A 22785-nucleotide genomic window follows, 5' to 3' on the forward strand; every position below is an offset into this window, starting at 1 on the left:
ATTTTTGTTACAAACAAATTACAACCCAATTAAATTCACAGGAAATGAAAAACACCCAGATGTTCAGAATCTGAAAGTATGATCAGATTAGTAAATGATGTTCACTGGGGAATTTTAACAAACAGGTTGTGGGTGTTTCAAAAAAGTTGAAGATTGAAGATTCAGAATTAAATTTAGAGAAAGAAATATCAAATATGTACTAGGACGAAAAAGGTTTGGAATTTTGGAATTGAAGATTTGGTAGAGAATTGAATGTACAGGAGAGGGTGTGATTTTTTGTCGTGAAATTTCAATTAAAAAGTGATGACCAGAAAAAATTATGAGGTCCAAATTTTCCTAGAGAAGAAAAAATGGTTGAAATTAGTTTAACAGTTTCCCAAATTATTTGTCTTTCTTCACCTGGACGGTTAAGAGGGCTCCAACGTTTTGGGGTTGTGACTTTTACGCAACGTGTAATGTTAAGTATCAAATTCTGAATTCAGTTGTGTTTGTGTTGTGTTACAAGAAAAGTTCTTGAGTTGAAGGACTACTCATATTAAGTATCTTACGTGTTAAAACTCCTTTTTCTTTTTTTCTCTCCATCCCTTTAGTAATTATAGACGGCATAATAAATTTGTACTCGTTGATCCGACTTGAAATATCTGACATTAGACCCGGTTCACCGGAAAACAATAACACGGAACAGAATTGAAATTCGAAATAACCCTGCCTCGAAAGTAAAATAGTCCAGGATATGGCACGAACCCGAATCTACCCGACATGGAATTGACCCGATAATGGTGACATGAATCCGACCCGATCCGAAAACTTGTCATATTAGTTACTTCTTAAACAAATTTAATGAAAAAATTGACATGAAATACTATATACGATTTAGCCAATGCCAATTAATTATTTAGCTTACTCTCATTAGTAATATATTTGTTTTATTTGTTTGCGAGATTGAAAACCCGATTTAGCTCGACCCGATATGGCTTGAAATTTCACGACTCGAGATGGACCAACCCGAATGGACCCGATCCGAACACAAAGTTGACTCGATTATGAGAAATCGATACTTGTCGTTTGATTTGTGTTACATTCCAAATCGATACTTAGTGTACCATATGCATAGTCTAATGACTATTTTTTGCTTAATTGGATGATTTCAAATGAAAATAAATAATAAAAAAAAAAACTATGTGTATAGATCACGTACACCGACTGTATGATAAAATTTGTATCCTTCACTAACAAGAACAATAAAAGGGCACATCTCAATTCACCTTAAATACGTTAATAGGGTACGAATAAGACTTGTATGTGTATGTCCAATATCTTCTTCCAACACTTTTGGAATCACCGCATCAGTTTTCATCTTTTTTCAAATAAGATTCATCAAAGACCTTTCACACATTACAGCATTCGACAGCCCAATATGCCAAGCCCAAGCCAAGCCATAAAAATACCCAAAAAGCCCACTTTAATCCAAATACAAGCCCAACAACAAAACCAGTACCTTCGAAGTTCGAAGGGCACGAACTCCTAGAAAAACACCCTAGAGAGAAGAAGAAGAGAGAGAAAGGAAGAAGAAGAGAGAAGAAACACAAATAAATACCCAGAAAAATTAAGAAACGATGTTTTACAATAGAGGGTAAGTTAATTATTTATGTTTAATTTATGCGCATGATTTTAATGTTACTAATTATTTTTGTAATAATAGTTTTATATATCTTGCTTTCTGATGTTGTTAGTTTAGTTAACTTTGATATTTATCTGGGTTTTGATTCATATGATTTTTGGGTGTTTAATGTTTGATACTTTAATGATATAAAGTCAAACTTGTTCTTAGAATTATTTTGTTAGTTTTAAGTAATTTTGGGTGGTTGCTAAAAATGAAAGTTAGGGTATTTTGATTTTTTGTTGTTATGTATTCTATTGTGATGTTATTTTATAGGTTTATAGTTGCAATTGGAGGATTTAGGGTTTGAGGCTGTTGATTTCTGTTAAATCATCGATTGAAATCGAAATGAGAGTAGTGTTTATTTAGGGTTGGTTTATTTTTGTTATTATGATTCTATTTTGATGCTAAATTTGGTGGTTTTTGGGATTGGGAGATGGGAAAAAGATTGCAACTATTGGGATAGTTTTTTCGTGGCCATTAATCGGTAGCAATTGAATGATCTAGGGTTTGACTCTGCTGAGTGTTTGGTTCTTGTGAATTTATTTTCGCGGGTTTAGTTGAATTCTTTATGGAAGTGAATTGAGAAGAGTGCTAGCTGTTTTTGTGAAATATTTCCACTGTGTAAGATCTGTTTTTCTACAGCCTCTGCCTTTAGGTCTTCTTCTAGGTTTCTTTTACAATTTTTTTTTGTTTAATGTGCATTTGTTGGATATATCTGGGGGAGTAAGTAGAAAATTTAGTGTAGTTTGCTTCAACCTAGATATGTAAGCAGCTACTACGACTAGAGGAGAGATATTGTAGATCATGTTTCCATCCTCACTGAGGATGGAAATACCCTTATGTTATGGTGGTTGTTTGGATGGTCAAGCCAGCAACTTGCTGTTTATGAGCTGATTGCTGGAATTTCTATATTTTGAAAGTACTTTTTTTTCCCACTGTTCTCAATCTGTATTTAATGGGATCTACTGTCCCACATTGCGCCTCATCTAGTGTCCCAAATAATTTAAATTGCATAACCTTTTAAGGAAGTTAATTTTTGATTGACGGGGTGGAAAAGTTTAGGGGGACTTGGACATAAGATGAGACATAAATGGGACATATAATCTTTAACCATTTCTAAGTCTTTTGATTTTTGGTTTTGGAACAATGACTAGATATGGTGATTATGCTGATGATCGTGAAATGGCTCCGAAGCGACAACGGTTGATGGACCAGGGATCTTCTTATTATGGAGCTTCACCAGGCTATGGGACCTCAACTCCGTATGGAGCCTCACCTGGTTCAAGTTATAGTATAATCCTTCTCCATATACAGGCTATGTCAGCCAACTTCCTCCATTTCCTGTCGTCCGACTTCGTGGTCTGCCCTTTGACTGTACTGAGGCTGATGTTCAAGAGTTTCTTCGTGGTCTGGACCTAGTTGATATCCTTTTTGTTCATAAAGGTGGCCGCTTCTCTGGAGAAGCATATTGTGTTCTAGGCTATCCTATGCAGGTGGATTTTGCCCTCCAGAGAAATAGGCAAAATATTGGTCGGAGATATGTAGAGGTTTTCCGAAGCAAGAGACATGAATATTATAAGGCCATTACAAATGAAGTTGCAGATGCTAGTGGTGTTTCTCCACATCGAGGTTCGAGAGCGAAGTCATATGATGAAGGGAAGGAATTGTTGGAGCATACAGGAATATTGAGATTAAGAGGTTTGCCCTTTTCTGCTAGAAGGGAGGACATTAAGAAGTTCTTCAAAGATTTTGTTCTTGCAGATGATGTCATCCATATCACATATAATTCTGCTGGTAGGCCATCTGGGGAAGCTTTTGTAGAGTTTCCTGGTCCTGAAGATTCTAGGGGTGCAATGGTTAAAGACAAAATGACTCTTGGGAGTCGATACGTGGAGCTGTTTCCTGCATCAAGAGAAGATATGGCTGAAGCAATTGCTAAAGGAAGGTGCTTTCCTTCTCTTCATTCCATCCTTTTTCTTCCCCCTTAAGTATTCCACTACTGCTAGCTATAGCATGCACTATATATGTGGTTGTCAACATCTGACACTCATTTTCTTGGGTTTTTTAATTATGAAATCTCCATTAATATTCCATTAACAAACTTTATGTTCACCATATGGTAGCCTCCCAAACTGTTTTTGTGACAACGTATATAATTGCAAAATGGTAATTCTTTTTTTCTTTGCATGTGGATGCAAGAAACTTATCAAGAGTGTGTTCTCTTTACTTGAACATATTTTATCTTAACTTACTAGACCTGATGAACCCTGTTTCACCTTATATTACACCTGATTGGAACCTAATCAGCCCTAAGATAATTTTCGAGTAAGATAAAACACCCCAAGTTATTCCTGTGACAAGTAGGAGACTAGCTAAACCAGTTCAGTAAGTGGGCAAGATAGGTAAGGATTTATGGGACTTCACATGTCATTTTGTTGGTCTCTGATGTCATGCTGTGGAGGTTTGTGTTTGCTGTAGCTTTTCGTGGTGTTGACCATTCTTTGATTTTAGGTTTTCACTCAATCGTGGTGATCATATTACAGGCTGACCTAAATCGTCACTCATTGTATTAACTTGTTTGTGTAACATATAGGGCAAATTCTCAAGACGACCTAAATGAGCCAGTGAAACATACAGGAGTCTTGAAAATGAGGGGATTGCCTTTTTCAGCCACAAAGGAGGATATTATAGAATTCTTCGATGGATTTGTGTTGTCAGAAGATTCAATCCACATTACATCTATGTCAGATGGGAGGCCAACTGGTGAAGCATTTGTTGAGTTTGCCAGTGCTGAAGATTCAGAGGCAGCAATGGAAAAGGACAGAAAGACCCTTGGAAGCCGCTACATTGAGCTCTTCGCGTCATCACAGGAAGATTTAAATGAGGCACTCTCGAAGGGGCGGTGATTTTATGATCATTTTGCCGCTCGTTGTACTCCGGTTCAGTGTTATATCGTGTTCCTGAATATTTTAGGATGCCTTCGGACACTATATATAAAATTTTCCAGAGCAGCATATCAATATCATTAGTTAATTGGTTGCTATGGATTGTGGTTTAGAACTAATGAAGCAAGTTGTAGACTTGTAGTCCTATCTTCATGTATTGGTTCTCGTTGAACTTTGTTCTTTTTACTAGTTCTATACTCTGTTCAATATCTTCTATGCAGCTACAGAATTAGACTAGTCTTAATTGAAGAAAGCCTTATTTTTTTTCTCTTTATGTTTCTTGGGCAAGTTTACCCCAAGGGATAGTTTGCCTTGAGTAGAGATGGCAATTGGTCGGATTTGAATCGTATCCTATGAGATTCAAATCTGAATTTTCATACATAGATCTAGATTCAACCCTTTTGTTGGATTTGAAATTATTAGGTTTGTATTTTGTCTTAGTCTCTTGGATACACAAATGTTTTACAGGTAAAATTGTGCTACTTCCTCAACATTTTCTTTTCTAGATATTTCATAATATCTATAATCTCTATTTCATAAGCTTTTTTTATGCAAACAGGCACCCGTGCTTTCATCTACCACCTAGAGCTGGAAAAATTAATTCGGTCTGTTAACTTGACCTTAAACCTAACCCTAAATAGCGGGTTAGTGTACATAACTTGTTTAATTAAATAGGTTAGATATTGATTGATTTTTTTGACCCGTCATTAACTCGTTTTGATCCTTTTAACTTATTTACATATAAATTTCTTAAATTGTTGTGTTAGAAATGCAAAACTTCAAGAAATTCTAATAGTAGTTTACATCAATTATATTTGAAAAAACCTTTAATCATGCATAATTTTAGTAAAGTTGTGTATTATCATAAACTTAAACATGAACTCGATTTGATTTTTTAACCAGTCATGCACCACTATCCCCATGTGTACTACTTTATTATTAATCACATGATCAACAAAAGATGTCTTGCACTTTCTCTCTCTTCTCCCTTGCTTCTTGTGCCACTTTCCTTCTGTGCATATATTACGAAACAAAGGATATATATCAGAAAAACAACATTTTTGTAAAGATAATATGTATAACTTGTCATGTGCTAAATACTTTCTTTTTTTTACTTGCAATTTTTCCCTCTTTTGCCAATTCTCTATTACTTGCAAACATTAAATTTTTAGCAATATATTCTCTCTCTAGCACATAGGGTTCTCTTTTTATCTTTCTCCTCTTCTCCGTCCTTGTGCAAAGCCAAATGTTGCAAGTAAAAATTAGATCCATCTTACCCTAGATACAGATCGATCCGCGATCCAAAATATCAAAGATTTGAATCCTACAAAAAGAATTTAGATCAGGTCTATAAGATCAATTGTCATATCTAACTTCCATTCCAGGGAAAACCATGGGGTTTTTTATTTCTGAAAGCTCAACTTAATACTAGCTATATTAATTAGTAAGAAGTCGTCCAAGATTGCAGTGACCTCGCAAGTACTTTCAATCAAATGATCATGACAAAGCAACTTTCAGGCTGAAAAATTAATCCTCTTAATGCAAATACAATAATTATAGTAATTACAACAATACCACACAGGCAAAGAGTCATTGCATGGCCTGTAATCTTGAAAAAATCTGCCTCACATAACTCAAAATACAGCTTAGATTTATCTCAAAATCTAAGCAACAATATCTAATCTACAACAATTTCTATATTCGACACTTACTGAAAATCTAGGTGCTTTTACCTAGAAAGCCAGAATCCCCTTTGCTAATTCAACTCTGACACCGCGCCTTTCCATGTATCTGCTATCTTTATGCAGCAATTTAGCATTCAGCATATATTCATTCTTCTTTGAGGTTCACAGGGATTAAGGCTTCATCTGCTCTCCAAACTAATGGCTGCAGATCTGCTACAAAAAAACATGTCCAAACTCATGGACTCTAATCTTACATCAAGGCCTCAACTTTGTCAAAGAATGACTAGGTAGAGTTGTCAGCAAACGTCATTGACTGCCCCAATGCAGTTCTGACTCGAAGCTGCAGCATGAGAACAGGGAAAAACATAAGAGAATTTAAGATGCAATTAATATAAATAGTATAAAATTGGTAAAGATGCCTAGGTTGTGTAACAGATAAATCACCTTAACATCGAGGCACGAATCATTGGCCATATTCTTTATCTGAGAATATACACCAGCACTACGAAGCTTGACAAGCCGACCATATGCACCAGGGCTGCTGGGAAAAGTGAGATTTACCACAGTCCAAACAGTTGCTGTGCGTAGTCTATCATCACTGCTCTGCAAAAGCTTGATTAAAACAGATTGGTCATCGCTGCCAGCTGATGGGAGAAGTTGCTGCAGTACAGCTTCTTTGTGGAATTCATTTCCAGTTGCCACATTTGCAAGTACATACATTCCCTAGCAGGAGAAAAAGGATCAAGACATCATCAGCAATCAAATCACGTAAGTCGTCAAAGGATAAAATTTGAGGAAACGTTTATAAGTGACAATTACTGTGAGATCACATTGGTCTTTTCCAACAAGTGACTAAGAAGAAGATAAATTGACAATGCAACATCAAGTAAAGACAAGCTTTGAAACATTGGGTAATGCCACAATTAAATAGTAGATTTCTGAACAAGTTACATGAAGTATTGGGTCGTCAAACCAAAATTACGTACTCTCACAAACTTCAAGATTTTGTACATATCATGCAAGTTTTATCCTGTGCAGCAATGAAAAGGAGATGACTCTAATAATGTATTAGTATTTTTAAAAGGATGAACCATCAGCATAAAACTTATTAGGCTATAAATGGCTTATTTGGCTATGATATGGCAAGTTGTGAATGGTAAAAAGCCCTACAGAGCATATTCATGCAATGTAGATGGTCCCAACAATCCAAGACTCATCCAAAGGCATCTCAATGCCCTACAGAAGGCCCCTAATAATAAAAGGGTTTTGATATATTCAGCCCTTAGGGTTGCAACTAATCATTAAAACATTTCATATAATAGTATTATAATTTAGGAATTGATGAAACAATCAGGCGTCAATCAATGTAATTAATGCTTATTTGTTGCTTAACATTTTCATTTAGTTTCTTATATGAAGCCCTATTTTCCATAATCAAAACATGGTTAGGCCCGGAGACGTTTTAAAATGACACCAAAATAGCCAAATTCTGAAGGCCATAATACACGCTTTCGGAGACACCTGAAGATCAAGAAACTTATCCCATGGGATGCATCCTAGGGTCACCAGAAGCATTTGAAAGCATATTCATGCCTAAGAACGAGAATGTAGCGCCCTTTCAAGCTATTTTGGGATAAATATAGAAAGATGCAAAAGAAGTTGTAGAAGACATTTTAAAGCAATGCAGAAGGTCTCAATCACCCGGAAGTCATCCCAAGCCAAATCAAGGCCCTCCGAAAAGCCCCGGATAAAAATATTGCCATGCTAAAAAAAAAAGAAAATATGAGTAATGGTCCCAAAATAAGCATATGTCAAGGCTATAACACACGCTTTTGGACATTCCAAGGGTGCAGCCAACAAACCATATGGGATGCACCCAAGGGTCATAACAGGTCATTTGGAGACACAACACTACCTACAAACAGACATATGGTAGCCTCAAAGCTATTTTGGGGTTGGGTTTAAATTAAACAAAACAAGCCAAATTTAGGCCACTATGTATCTGTTCTAAGGCACCAAAGATGATTTGAACTGGCCTCCAATGACCTCTGAATGCATCCTATAAGGTCTGTTACCCATGCTATGGGAGTGTCTGAAAACGTGCATTATGATCTTCAAATTTTGCTACTTTGAAGCCATTTTTAGACATTTGTAGGTTCGACAATGTTTTTTATCAGAAACCTTCTTGAGTGTCTTAGGATGCCTTGGGATGACTTCCAAGTGGTTGGGACCCTCTATAATGCCTTAAATGCATTCCATAGCTTGTTTTGTATATTTCTTGTTTAAACCAAAAATAGCTCCCATATATTGTTCTTAAGCATTAGTGTGCTTTCAAATGACAAATTATGAACTACGATGCATTCCATGGGGTTTCTGCCTAGGCCGAGAATTGTTCGAAGTGTGCATTCAAACTTGGCTATTTTGGGTCATTTTCGAATTTTTTCAAGCCCAATATATTTTTAATCTGAGACCTTTTCGTAGAGCCTTAGAATGAATCCCGAGTAATTGGAACCCTCGATAAAGGAGGTTTCGGTCCCCTAGTACATTTTGTAGTATAAAAGAGTAAAATTCCTAATGAGCAGCACACTTAAATACGCGATGGAGTATTTTAAATGGCATAATGGCGTGACTACCATGATCAACTAAGATTCATCCCTAAATCATTTTAATTCGTTCCTCCCCCTATAACCCTAAAATCACCTATATAAGGTTCATGGAGGCTTAAAAGGAATCTTAAATGCTTCCCGGGTTAAGTATGGGAAATAGACTTATTAGACAAAGTGAAGCACGAATATAAAGAGCCAAAGTTATGAATGTTAGTGTAAGCTTATTAGGCTATGAAATGAAGCCGTAGAAGGCATTATAAGGCAATGTTCAGCGCTTTAGGTTGCAACCAGAGAGAAGAGCCTCTTTAGAATTCGAACGAAGAAGAGACTAACAGTAAAAATTTAAAATTAGAAATGGCCAAGAGGCGGGTGAAATCAATGAAAGGAGCAAAGTCAGCGAAACATTTATTGAAGCGACAGAAGCGTACATAGTGAATTTGCTTCAGATCAAGTGTGGGAATTCTTTTACTGAATTTGCAAGCAAGCTGAGTTCACCTAATGCACTGCAATTTACCCAAGCTCCAACCTTTGAATCCAGAACACAAACCCTTGGAGCGATTGCAGCAATAATCTAAATTCATGCCAACAGATTACTTTGTTCTACTTCAAGTCAACAAACACAAAGTTTCTCGCAGCCGACAACTTACTATTGGGAAACATGGGTGCCGTAGCTGTTACCCTGCTCTTGTAAACCAGAAAAAAGTGCACCACCCCCTTTCTCTTTTTATGTTACAACCATATTTTTGGTACTTTCCTTTCTTTAGACTATAGCTTGCTCCCTACGACTCGACGAATTCCTTTGGTGAAAGGCTCATTTGTCATTAAGGAAGAACAATGCAATTGATGTACATTAATTTTAATCGGTACAAACTTATCCCAATAAACCCTTGTGCTTAGAGTGAATATCTGTATTAATGAACTATTGTCATCAATTAATTCGCGCTTGGGATCCCTATTTGTCTTAAAAAGGACTGACCGATTAACAAACGTCATGGAAAGGAGGAGATTCATTTACCATCTTGCAAGCATCTCGATAACACACAAGAAACATAAACCACATATTGCTCAGTCTAAACTCTAAAGACACCTATATGCCTTGCAACTTTAGAGAGAGACCTAACCTGAATGCAGACTTCAGACTTGGAAGAGATCCTCAGTTGTCTTCCTATTGCTTGTAATATAATAGCCTCTTCAGTGAAGACATACTCGATAGAGTCAACACATCCGTCAACAAGATTGCGAACAAAACAGATAGCTTGCTCTTGGACAGCTGGATCATGATCTGGATGCAAATGCAACAGAGACGATCATAACTTTGTCATAGTAAGTTAGAAACTACTCCCTCCATCCTTTATTAGTTTACCCACTTTGACTTATAACACTATTCATCTTTATTACTTTGATCATCATTTGTGCTTTATATATACGGAAAAATATAATCATATGGAATAACGTTTGATTCGTCTTAATATGTAGTTTCGGAATATCAAATTTTTATAAATACATAATTAGAGATATTATTACTCAAAGTTTTACATCGATAAATGTGAAAAATCAAAACTGGTAAACTAATAAAGGACGGAGGGAGTATTATATAATGCTAGAATTATCTCCTATAGCTAGTAAGCAACAACAATTACCACATATGAGACTCCACAATGTGGAAGGGGTCAGCTCCAGAAATATTCCCTCTTTAAACTGGTTATCAGCAAGGAAAATCAGGTTTTTCAGAACCCATAGGGACTTCAACCTGACAGTAGAATCCATCGATGTTGATAGATGAACAAGTTGTTTGACACCCCCATATTGAAGAAAAATTGACTTACGCGTTGTGAATTCCACCACTACATTACTTAAAGCACTGAGTGCTGCAACCTAAACAAGATAAGAAAAATATAACGAGTCATGTCACATAACTTCTATGAGGAGTTGTGGACACTTCCATCAAAATTAATCCAACAAACAACAAATCAGCTACAATACTTCTGATTAATTAGTCGGACTTCTCATAAAGAAAGCACAATCAGAGTCATATAGTCATATCAATCCCAAATAGTAAAAATACAAAAAAGAGAAGAATGAAAGGATAGAAGGCCAAGTAGGGTAATAACCACATCCACAGTATCCACATGCAAAAGTATGCCAATGAAGTTTTAGCAATAGGCTGGACATGGTTTTGTTTTTATTCTCAGATATAACCACTCAACAAACCAATTTATTTTATTTCTCAAATCTTAAGCACAGAGATCTTTGCCTAAACGTCCAAGTCAACGAGTATATAATAGTACACTCAGAATAATCCTACCCCTTCTTCAATTCTCAAGAAATACAATAGTGATTGAGCTATGGCAAAGATAGTTCCTTTTCCCACAAACTTCAACTGCTTCAAGAACAGAAAACCCTCCTTAAGTATCTTTATGTCTCAAAATTTCAAAAGTATCTCTGATCTGATAGATAACGAGCCATACATTTACCCAGCGGCCTGCACAGCCTCCATAGTTGCAGGGGAGGAAAGATCAAAGAAATGAAGACTACTTATTGCAATCCACCCTGAAATAGAACTATGACAACATTATTAGCATATGGAAGATTAAGAGCAGTACCTGGACAGCAGCAGAAGCATCATTTAGACGATGAATCAATGGAATCACGATCAATTCATTCATGAACACACCTGCACTCAAATTCTGAAGTAGTATGATATAAGAACAAACATTCAAGATGAGCAAATATACAATGCAATGCAACCCTTCATACAGATATCAAAAGTCCAAACCTTGACTGACCGAGAAACACTCCGCAAACACATGCAAGCTGCAATCTGTACTTCAGAGCAGTCATGATTTAATGCATCAGCTACCAACTTGAGGACCTAAATCAACGAGGTAAAATTAGGCATCATAAGGTAAATATTTGCTTTGGTAACATCTAAATACTCTGCACATCCTACTTCATATATTGGCATGCCCCAAAGATTGTAGAACAATTGTAACTTCAACCACTTATTTTCACTATTCCACTTATTAAGTTTATACTATTGATGATATCCCCTGCTGTCTTGCTCAGAAGTTCCAGAAGTTAATTCATGAAAGTCTACAAGCTGAGTCACTAAGGCAGTTCCTACATATGAACTCATGCTGCAGGTTAAGATGAAATTAACAGCTTCCTCAGCCCTCTCCACCGCTAGAAAATCAAAATGGTTCAGAATGTTATCATTATGACTTTCATAACTAAAGCAGTAACTACGCAATCAGATAACTTTTATGACCTGGTAAATCTTGGAAGTTTTCCTTCCTGCCTCACTTACACAGTTACAGTATTACACTCATACTTCAAAGTTCAAACATAATATTTTTATAGAAAAAGGAAAATAAGGTCTGAATTACATAGGGAATAAGTGTCAAGATCATATGACATGATTACACGTATATTGTAAAGCATGTATTATCTGAAAGTACGATATTGGAAATAGTGCAAAAACTAATGTAGCCTTAAGCTCTGCTAATTTCTGTTCATTACAATAATATTTATGAGGTCAACTCACAAAAGAGTATATTAATCTACTTCCTCTGGGTTTTTTTTTACTTGCAACACTTTCATAAAAAGGAAATAATAATTACTTACAACACTTTCTACTTTTACTTTTCCTTTCTCTCTATCTCTCTCCAATCACATGAGACCCTCTCTTTTTTTCCTCTCTACCTCTCTCCTACCAAATTTTGCATTGGAGTTGATGAAAAGAAAGTGTTGCAAGTAAAACAAACTGGAGGAAGTATAAGATTCTTTAAGCTCTTTAAGATAATGGAATCCTCTCAATCTGACTGCAAGACGAGTTGGGAAAAGATATAATATCAATCTAAATTACTGATCCATAAAAGTACATAACACTGAAACCAACTTACAAAATAGGAGAAACTAATAAGGAAACACCAACCTCAAGAGACAAAAGCTTTGCCCTGCAGACTTCCAGCTTTGAACATACATCAGCAAGAGCCAAAAATATCCCTTGCAAACGTTTCGCCTGTAATGCGTCTTTCCTTAGATGCTTACTCAATTTGTCAATGACATCTGCTTCAAGGGCTAGTTTTTGTAGGTCCTCTTTTCCAGTGATCAAACAGGACAAAGCAAATGGAGCTTCATCACCGACTTGACCAGGATCATCAAGAAGCTCAATCAGCATATGTATCAGCTTTGTTCTGAGTCCAACATCTTGCAGATGACATGGTGAAGTGTTCCACATAGCAATCAAACACATGGAGGCTAGAAGCCTTGTCCGAGGCAACTTATCCTTTGTTAGTTCACATACAACTCTAAAAGCTCTTCCATTATCGGCTTCAACAAACTCTGAATTAACATCAGGATTATTCCTAATGACAGCAGCTAGCGCCTCCAAACTAGCATCTCTCTGGCTCAGAGAGCCATGTAGAAGGTCTAAAAGCTTCTTTAAGATGCCAGCTTCACACAACACTTTCTGCTCTTCAGTTATCTGACATGAATGCGTTATAATAGTAGCACCGAGCCCTGTAAGATTCTCACTCTCACTATTCAATAGCGAAGTAAGGAAGCATATATTTTCCTTTGAAAGAAAGTCATACTTGGGGGCCAACTTTGACTGATAGATCATTTTCAGTGACCGAGCAGCAGCATCCACAACCTGCATAGTAGTTCAAGGATTTAAAGTAACTAGAGAAGGTATAAGTATAGCATAATTCCTGATTATTCTGCAAATGAAACCGACAAAAGCAGATAGAAAGCAACCACATCTAAAGGAATTAAGATTTTAGCTCAAGGATAGATTTCAATACCTGAGGTTTTTCAGATAGACAAATCACCTAACTGTGAAGCAATTGATTAAGCTCCTCACATGTATAAATATCTGGAGGTTGTTTTTTAGACACTTATTGTTCAGTAGATTGGCGTTACGTAGTAAAGTCAGCAAAACTACAGAAGTACATGTACATGCACTTTTGCTTAATAGCAGCAAACACACTAATTGAATACAAACAAAAGCTACCGTCATCTTTTACTAGCCAATACACTATCGGAAAGTTGCATCCAGATACTCAGATATTGAAACACCTTTGGTCGGAATGCAAGGTAACAGTTCTTCACAAATTCAACATCTTTGTTTTGGGAACAGCTCGAGCCCATAATATAAGGCAAAATTGGCCTCTAAGTCCTCAACACCCCGAACTATAGCTCGGGTGCATCCAACACCACCAACTATGACTAATAGCCTAAACACCACCAACTACAGGGTGGGGTGCAGTCTGTACCACCAACTACGGGGCGGGTTGCGGTATGTACCATAAAAAACCACCACCTTCGGCAACAGTTTAGGCTTCCGTCCTCATTTATGGTACGGAATGCACCCCACCTCATAGTTGGTGGTGTTTAGGCTACTAGTCGTAGTTGGTGGTGTTGGGTGCGTTGAGGCCAATTTTTCCCATAATATATGCTAGAAAGTATTAAAAACAAATCCTCTTCTTGTTTTTATTGGTTGGTTCAGAATAAACTACCTGCACACGTCCAATACAAACCGCTAATAATGACTAGAATTTTCTCTCATCGGCCATCGCCTTCATCTTTAAGTTCTTTGAACACAAATCCCTCGTTCCCTAGCATCAAGACCTTTATATGTGAAATGTGTTCAAACCATAAAAATGAAAACGCAGTCGTGGTATTGCAGAAGTAGTGGCTTCTCACAAGTGCTACAAATGCATTTCACATCCGTTGAGGCATAAATTGACAATTTCAATAGAGTATCTCTAAAATATGGATTAAAATATACTTCTTAACACATCATCTTGCTATTTAGTAAAAAGAATAGCTTGCAGTGTATATATATATATATATATATATATATATATATGTGTGTGTGTGTGTGTGTGTGTGTGTGTGTGATTTAGAAACACACGTTACTCAACAGCATTATGTGGCTAGAAAAGTTATTTCATAAAAACGACCTTAATTCCTTACTTAAAATGCAAACCAACTTAATGGTGTGTTCTCTTCACGTTTTGAAAATAAGTTCCAATTCGATCAAATCTAATCATGTGTAAACATAAGTTTCATGACTCATCAAGTCCAATCAGTCGTAAAATGTTCAAATTTGTTTAGTTTGGTGAAATCCGGGCAAAGAGAACTCACCCTAGATTAGTTGTTCCGCTTCAATTCAATCCCTTACACAAAATGGAATAAGCTACTAAACTCAATCCCTAATATCATTTAAATCAAAAGCAAAACTTTCAAAACAGCATCTATGCAGTTGCTCTCACATTTCCCCTCTTATCACACAATTTCCGAAAGTTCAGTATTCCAAGTTTCCAACCAGTAGGTGCAGCTGCCAAGCCTATGAGAGGTGATACGAATGAGGTGCATGGAGGCGCCGAAAAAAGGCACAATGGCTGCATTAATTTCATATATTCATGTATGACAACCTGATTTACACCCAAAATACTTAAAATGTGCCTCAGCTTGCGCATGTTAGGCTCTAAAACACCTATCAAGTATCGCGGTATCACTATCGCCTTAGTGGCCCTTCAGCCTTTTCAAACACTGATTTCAACACCAGTCTCAAACAAAGAAACTCCTTAAAAGTAACTCAAATTCAGCTCTTCATTTCCCCTTTCCCCTCAAAACCAGCTGAATTTTCAGAATGAGTTCATTCATCTAATCAAGTTTGATCTAGTATTTAAGAATTTTGAACTCTGTTAAAATACACATCTCAAAACCATTTTAACCGTCTCCTCAGTTCATATTCCACCTCATACTTCCAAAACCACCTCAAACCATATCAATTTCTATGATTCAGCCATATATCATATTCTTACAAATTTCAAAAACCCTAACTTCTCTGGATCAAATCAAACACACAACATTCGACACCATGTTTCATTTTCACTCAAACTGCTAATAAATCAAGCATTCAAATCAAAAGTTCTAAAACAACCATTAGATCCATTGGTCTCACATCAATAATCACAGAATTCCAGGCTTCCAGCAGCCCAATCTCACACCAAAATCAGTTCAATTTCCACAATTCAGTCACTCATCACACCAAACTCCATCGAAATCTTCAAAAACAACACTAACACCGGCCCTCACTTCCACTCAACCAACTACTAAAACAAACATTCAAATCAAAGTTAAACAAACTAAACCCTAACTTACCATCAAATATATTAATAATTCCAGCATCAATCTCAAACAACCTCTTCATTTCAAATTTCATCTCACAAAAACACTTCCACAACACACCAAAATCAACTCAATTCTCAATTCAACCTTCATCACATCACAATTTGACCTAAAATTTCAAATCCTGTACTTCAAATCAAAAACTAAAAACACCGCAAAATCAACTCAATTATCAATTCAACCTTCATTACATCACAATTTAACCTAAAATTTAAAATCCTGTACTTCAAATCAGAAACAACAAACAACCTGATTCCATTCAACATTCAATAAAATCAAACACTCAAACCAAATAAAATCAATCCAAATAAACAATTAAAAAACTATATAACCTACCTTAGCTTCAGAATGAGAGATCAAACCGAAGAGGAGAGAGAAAGCGCCGGCATCAAGAACAGCTTGAGCACCAGCATCGACACCACATGCGAAGCTTCCGATAACAGCAGACGCTTGAACAATAACAGATGAATCACTTGAACAAAGAGATTTTACTACGGCTGGAACTACGACGCCGATTTTGACGTACGAGAGCTTTTTCGTGCGATTTCCGATGATTTGATTCTTCAATTCTCTTAGTGCTTTGAACTTCGTTTGATTTTCCGGCGATGTTAGTCGGAAAATTAGGTCTTCCGGCCGATTTGTCGTCGCTGATGTCGGCATTGCCTCCGCCGGCGGCGACGGTTTTTCATACAGCGCGGAGGAGAGAGAGAGAGCGGAAGGAGAGAGAAAAAAGAGGTGTGATTTTCCTTGCTTTTTGGTTTTTGTGTGTTTTTTTTGGGAATTTTTTAAATTTTTTTGTGCAATTTTCTTTTCCTTATTAGGTAATTCTTGTCCACTTCTCTACAAAAAAAAAAAAAAAGTTATTCATATCCTTATAGATTTGGGTTAAGATGTAATGTGAACACAAAGATGGTAATAGTTACAATAATTTAATTTACAAATGGCATTGAGTGGTATCAGAGGATATGCTATCTGAATACAAAATAAGTTTAGTCCTGAGTCCACGATATGAAACCATTGTATTTGTTGGGTCGTACTTCGTGGTGTTGTGATTTGTATCTTAAAGTGCACTATATTCTTAACTTAAAATGTGATTTAGCACAATTTATACATGAATAGTCTCATGTCTAGCTTGTGCTTGTGTTATGGCAAACTATACTTGGATGTTGCAACATGACTAGAGCCAATGTCATTTGAGTAATATGAGATCTTGCTTCTGAGCTTGTAAGAACACCTCTAAGCGATGTATTTGTAGTATTCATATTGAGTGCTATTATCATGTATTTTTTTTTTTGTCAATTTTATAACACGATTGATATATGTACACTTTAAGTGTTTTGTCTAGAGCACGTAGAGTATGCTATGCATGTATTGCCTAGTTGTATATATACTTGGGTGTAAATTAGATATCTTGCAATTTTGAATGTCTCATATGATGAAGTTTTGAAGCAATTTATAGACAAGTCAATAACCTTATCATAATTTTTCTTGTAATAGGACCCATATATATCGTTCCAAAAGAGGTTCTCAATAATATATTTATAGGTAAGATTGTTAAAAAAAATGCCAAATTATATAACGTATAAGCAAATCCAAAATCAAGATTATAATCTCATTACATATCATAAGGTATTTTAATTTGGAATATATATAATGGTTAAGTATGGTCGAATATAAATGATTATTGTATGATCTAATACGATTTTTATTATTATTAATATTATTATTATTTGTTATTATTATCTTGTTATCATTATTCAAGGGTATGGAGTAATTCATGATAATAATCGTAATTAAGAATAATAGTGATAAATAATTATAACAATAATAACAATAATAATAATAGTGATAATAAGTTGTAAAATAAAACATATGATTTATTCTTAATATTTCTAATGTGGTCTAATTTTATATTTGTTGATATGATTTAAAGAAGAATTGGTAGTAAGCATCTGAAGTTATCAAGAGAGAAGTAAAAAAAAACAATTACCTAATGCAACAAAAAATTAAAAAGTATGAAATTCGGAGAAGAAACTCAAGATTCAATAATAGTGTTGGCAAATAAGAAACCCTCCTCTAAAAAATTATTAGGATGAGCATGAGTTATCTCAAAATCTTAATAATTCTAAACCATATTAGTCGAATATGATAATATTCACCTACTTTGTGTTTTGACATCAGGTACTAAGAATTTCCGTATCTAATGTAATTACAAATCATTAATATTTTACATATAAACGTGACAAATCCAACCACATCATCATACATACTTTTATTTTAATAGTTAAAAAGAAATCATTTGAGCTACCCTCACATAAGGTCCCCCATCCAGAATTCCAGATACCCAATTCTTATCCTACATACTTAATTTTATATATATATATATATATATTAGTTAAAAAATTTCAATCAAAGTTGATACATAAACCGTGCAAATATCAAAATACTGTACTAATATAGTCATAAATCTTGTTAAATTTGTTTCAATATATATTTTTTTATAATTTACTTTTCCAAATAATACTAAAAAGATTCCAATTTTTTTTTTAGAGGATTCCAAATATTTTATTAACAAATGTAAAAGATAAAAAAAAAATCCCATTATCCTCAAACAAAAAACAATAAAATCCCATTATAAAATAAAATAAAATAAAATGTACTTGTATATTGTATACCCTCCATTACACATACCGCCTCTTCCGGTTCCCCATCCCCATAACCCCATACTCATCTGCAAATTTAAACGACTCACATTCTTTCTCTCTCTTCTCTCTTTCTTTCTCTCTCTTCTCTTAATTTCCACACAATTTCATCTTCACTCTCAAAACTACTACTATATTAATTCTCACAGAGTTTTAAGTTTACTACCAAAGCCATTATACAGTAGCACCATCAAATTAATTACACAAAAACATTACAACAATAGAAAAATCAAAAGTTCCAGCAACAAAAAAACAAAAAAAATCAAACCCATTTCATTTTAATCTCCAAAGTTTCAAACTTTAGTATTTACAAATACGTTACTTTGTGTGATTTCATTTGAAGAAAAAAGAGGGAGAAAAATGGTGGTTTTACTTAGTTAGTTGCTTAAAAAAATGGATATTTGCACCATTTTTTTGGGGGATTATTGAGCTTTTTTTATTCTGGGTTTTGTTGCTTTATTTCAGTAGATCCATTATTTTTTGATTTTGGAGGACCCATTTTCTTCAATTAATGGATAGTCAGTTTCTACTCAGAATCAAATTAATTCCTGTGAAATCAGTAAGTATTTTGTTACTCTAATTACTCAGTTTTTGTTTCTTTGTAATTTCATCTGATTTTTTGTGTGTTTTTTTATGTTAATTTTTGTGGAGTTTTGAGTTAGTTTTAGTATGTTGTAAGTTTTTTTTGTCTTTGTGTTTTCTTTTTGCCCTTTTTTTCGGTTTTGGACCTTAAAATCTGGGATTTTGCTTGTGTGCATACATTTATCTGATTTATGTTGCTATCTTTTTTGGTTGGTAAATTTGTTTCCTTCTTATGTAATCATCATAATTGCTGTTATCAAAGCTGATACCCTGTAATTAGAGAGTAGATTTTGTTGACTTTATGTATTAGTGACAAATTAGCTATATTATAAAGGGTATTTTTTAATTAATTGAAAAATATCTAGAATTAAATGGCTGATTGGAGATGGTTGTTTGTGTGATTATCAGATTGGCTTTCAGGTAATTGAAACTTGTATGTAGACTCAAAACAAGTAAATTTGGATTATTTTGGAATCATGGATGCAAAAAATGAACAGTTTTAGTGAAACATTGGAAGCCAAGATTAGTTTTTCTCATTTGCTTGAGCTTGCTGCGGATAACGATGTTGAAGGGTTCAAACTAAATGTAGAGTCGAACCCAAACGTAATAAATGAGATTGGTTTGTGGTATGGCCGGCAGTTGGGTGCACGGGGGATGGTATTGGAGTACCGAACACCATTGATAATTGCATCCATGTATGGAAGCTTGGATGTGATGAAGGTTATTCTTGCTCAGGCTGAGGTTGATGTAAATTGTTCTTGTGGCTCTGATAAGTGCACTGCCCTTCATTATGCTGCTTCTGGTGGATCTGTTGACGCCATTGATGCAGTGAAGCTGCTTGTAGTAAATGGTGCTGATCCTAACCTAGTGGATGCGAAAGGGAATCGGCCCTATGATGTTATTACTGTCTCGCGGATGCTTCCTCAGCTTCGAGGTTCCCTTGAAGATATGCTTTTCCACCTTGGTTCTAATGATCAGAAAGATCTCTGTGATTTAGTCAACGATTTGAAGGTTGCTCCTTTGTCTATTCCAACCGTTTTAGAGAGCAAATCACTCTCCACCCCCTTGGAGGCTCCTTCTTCTCCAATGGCCTCAAAGAAGGAATACCCAGTAGACCCATCTCTACCTGATATAAATAACAACATCTATGCAACTGACGAATTTCGAATGTACTCATTTAAGGTCCGACCTTGCTCACGAGCCTATTCACATGATTGGACTGAGTGTCCCTTTGTCCATCCTGGGGAGAATGCTAGGAGAAGGGACCCTAGGAAATACCATTACAGTTGTGTCCCTTGTCCGTCTTCGTAGGGTGCTTGTAGGCGTGGTGATATGTGTGAGTATGCTCATGGCGTGTTTGAGTGTTGGCTACATCCAGCACAATACAGGACTAGGCTTTGCAAAGATGGCACGAGCTGTAATCGCCGGGTATGCTTCTTTGCTCACACCCCTCAGGAACTCCGACCTCTATATGCATCAACAGGTTCTGCTGTTCCTTCGCCTCGCTCTGTGGCTTCTGCTGCTGCTGTTATGGACATGGCTGCTGCCCTGAATCTCTTTCCTGGTTCACCATCTGCAGCGTCTGCCATGTCTCCATCACCATTCACACCGCCACTCTCCCCTTCTGGAAATGGGATTCCTCACTCTTCGGCAGGTTGGAGCAGCAGAACATTCCTACCTTGCATCTCCCAGGGTTCAACACTCAAGCCAACAATATGCAAACAAGCCGTCTGAGATCATCCTTGAATGCAAGAGACATCCACGCTGAGGAGTTGAGTATGTTGCATGATTTAGAGCAACGGCGTATGCTTAATGATATGTCTTGCTTTTCACAGCCACAGTTTAACTCACCTAGATCAAAGATTATGGCACCATCAAACCTTGATGATCTTTTCTCAGCTGCTGAGATCTCATCTCCTTCACAGAAATCTGCAGTTCTTAGCCATTTTCAGCAGCAGCAGCAAAGCATGTTATCACCCATAAATACTAAAGCATTCTCCCCTAATCCAGTTGATCATACACTCGTGCAGGTCTCGTTTGGGCCATCTTCTCCTGGTATAATGTCTTCACCTCGGTTGTCTGCACTTGCCTTGCGTGACAAACAACAGCAGATGCGCAGTCTAAGTGCACGTGATCTTGGTTCTCATTTGCCTCGAGATCTCATACCTGAGAATGGTGGAATGGTTGGTTCCCCTGTGAGTGTTGCTTCATGGTCTAATTGGGAATCGCCCTCTAACAGAAGAGCTGATTGGTCAGTTAATGGTGATGAGTTGAATCGTTTGAAACGTTCATATACATCCGGACATAACGGCGAGGAGCCTGATCTTTCTTGGGTTCAATCATTGGTCAAGGATTCACCATCTTCTGATATCAAAGAGGTGCAGAATAATACAGTACCTAGCTCAATGCTTTACGCCGATGGCTCAAATTCTGACTCTCAGGTTGAATCAGTAGATCATTCTGCTTTGGGGGCATGGCTTGATCAGATTGCTGCACAGTAATGCAGTTAAGTTGGAAAGGATGTATACTCAAATATTCATTTTATTCTTCCAGATAAATGATCAGAATTCTCAAGGCTGCATTTAACAGTAGGAGGGATCTGGTGAACAACTCAACATTCATCAAGATTATTTTTTCCAATATTATTTCGATATTTATTATTATTATTATTATTATTATTATTATTACTACTACAAAAACAAATTATATAAAAAAGGAATTTATCTGGGTTATTTGCAAAATATAGCCCATTTAGGTAATTCTTTTGGTACTTTTTTTTACATTTAGTAAATTAATCTCTATGTTATATTTCTTTTATTCATGTATCATGATACTATAATAGATGAAAGAGTTTTTTTTTGCTCTTACAAAATCTAGTTGATTTTGAAGGCATATAAAATAAATTAATTTTGATAGGATGGAAAAAAATTCATGCGGCTTCTTTTTGCTCCGTATGTACATGAATTATTGTAGGGCATGAAAGTGATGGGTGGGTGAGTATTTGGTTCTTATATTGATGTAACATTAAATTAAAAGTTTGAGCATAAATGGGTATTTGTTTGTTTTAAATTTCCAATATTACCCTTTTGGTACTTTTTTTAGATGGTATCTCATTCATTTATGTTTCCTCTCTTTATTGTTTGTTTCCATCTCTTTCCATTTTCATGAAAGCATGGAATCTATGATGTGGATCCCAATGGTAGATGGTGGGTGAAACTTTAAGATCGGATTGAGATGGGGTGGAAAGTGAAAGGATGTGTTTTGTTTTTGTTTGGTATGGAGAAGAATTCTACTGGACCAATATTTTATATGCGTCGATTCAGTTCACTTAACAATTAAGACTCTATGAGAGTAGGGATATTGGGGAATTTCACTTTTAAAAGGCTTTTACCTTCTAGTGAT

The 22785-nt window shown here is 35.9% G+C and overlaps 2 protein-coding genes and 1 pseudogene across 2 annotated transcripts; 2 read left to right on the forward strand and 1 right to left on the reverse strand.

Moving 5' to 3' along the window:
• The first annotated feature begins 1564 nt into the window (after positions 1-1564).
• LOC104889989 (uncharacterized) lies at positions 1565-4882 on the forward strand. Its single transcript, XM_010675341.4, is given in 4 exon segments — positions 1565-1633; positions 2818-2951; positions 2954-3608; positions 4257-4882. Coding segments are annotated over 4 exon segments (1119 nt in total). The 5' UTR covers positions 1565-1616; the 3' UTR covers positions 4570-4882.
• A 1238-nt stretch (positions 4883-6120) lies between these two features.
• On the reverse strand, positions 6121-16901 carry LOC104889988 (hypothetical protein). Its single transcript, XM_010675340.4, has 8 exons — positions 16436-16901; positions 12834-13553; positions 11676-11771; positions 11503-11586; positions 10540-10774; positions 10021-10181; positions 6738-7016; positions 6121-6633 (listed from the first exon to the last, which is right to left on the reverse strand). Exons 1-8 carry the CDS (start codon positions 16757-16759, stop codon positions 6577-6579), a joined length of 1956 nt encoding a protein of 651 aa, XP_010673642.1. The 5' UTR covers positions 16760-16901; the 3' UTR covers positions 6121-6576.
• A 1878-nt stretch (positions 16902-18779) lies between these two features.
• Positions 18780-22086, forward strand: LOC130591316 (zinc finger CCCH domain-containing protein 24-like; annotated as a pseudogene).
• Positions 22087-22785: the final 699 nt, after the last annotated feature.

The sequence above is a fragment of the Beta vulgaris genome, chromosome 4 (assembly GCF_026745355.1).
Source record: "Beta vulgaris subsp. vulgaris cultivar EL10 chromosome 4, EL10.2, whole genome shotgun sequence".
NCBI lineage: Eukaryota > Viridiplantae > Streptophyta > Magnoliopsida > Caryophyllales > Amaranthaceae > Beta > Beta vulgaris.

What these genes read in the sequence shown, in the direction of transcription:
- LOC104889988 (XM_010675340.4), bottom strand. Translation starts at nt 16,759, where the DNA reads ATGCCGACATCAGCGACGACAAATCGGCCGGAAGACCTAATTTTCCGA. An exon ending in TCTCTCATTCTGAAGCTAAG is followed by an intron (nt 13,554 to 16,435) that starts GTAGGTTATATA and finishes ACTACTATGCAG; the next exon opens with GTTGTGGATGCTGCTGCTCG. An exon ending in ATGCTTCTGCTGCTGTCCAG is followed by an intron (nt 10,775 to 11,502) that starts GTACTGCTCTTA and finishes TATCTTGTTTAG; the next exon opens with GTTGCAGCACTCAGTGCTTT.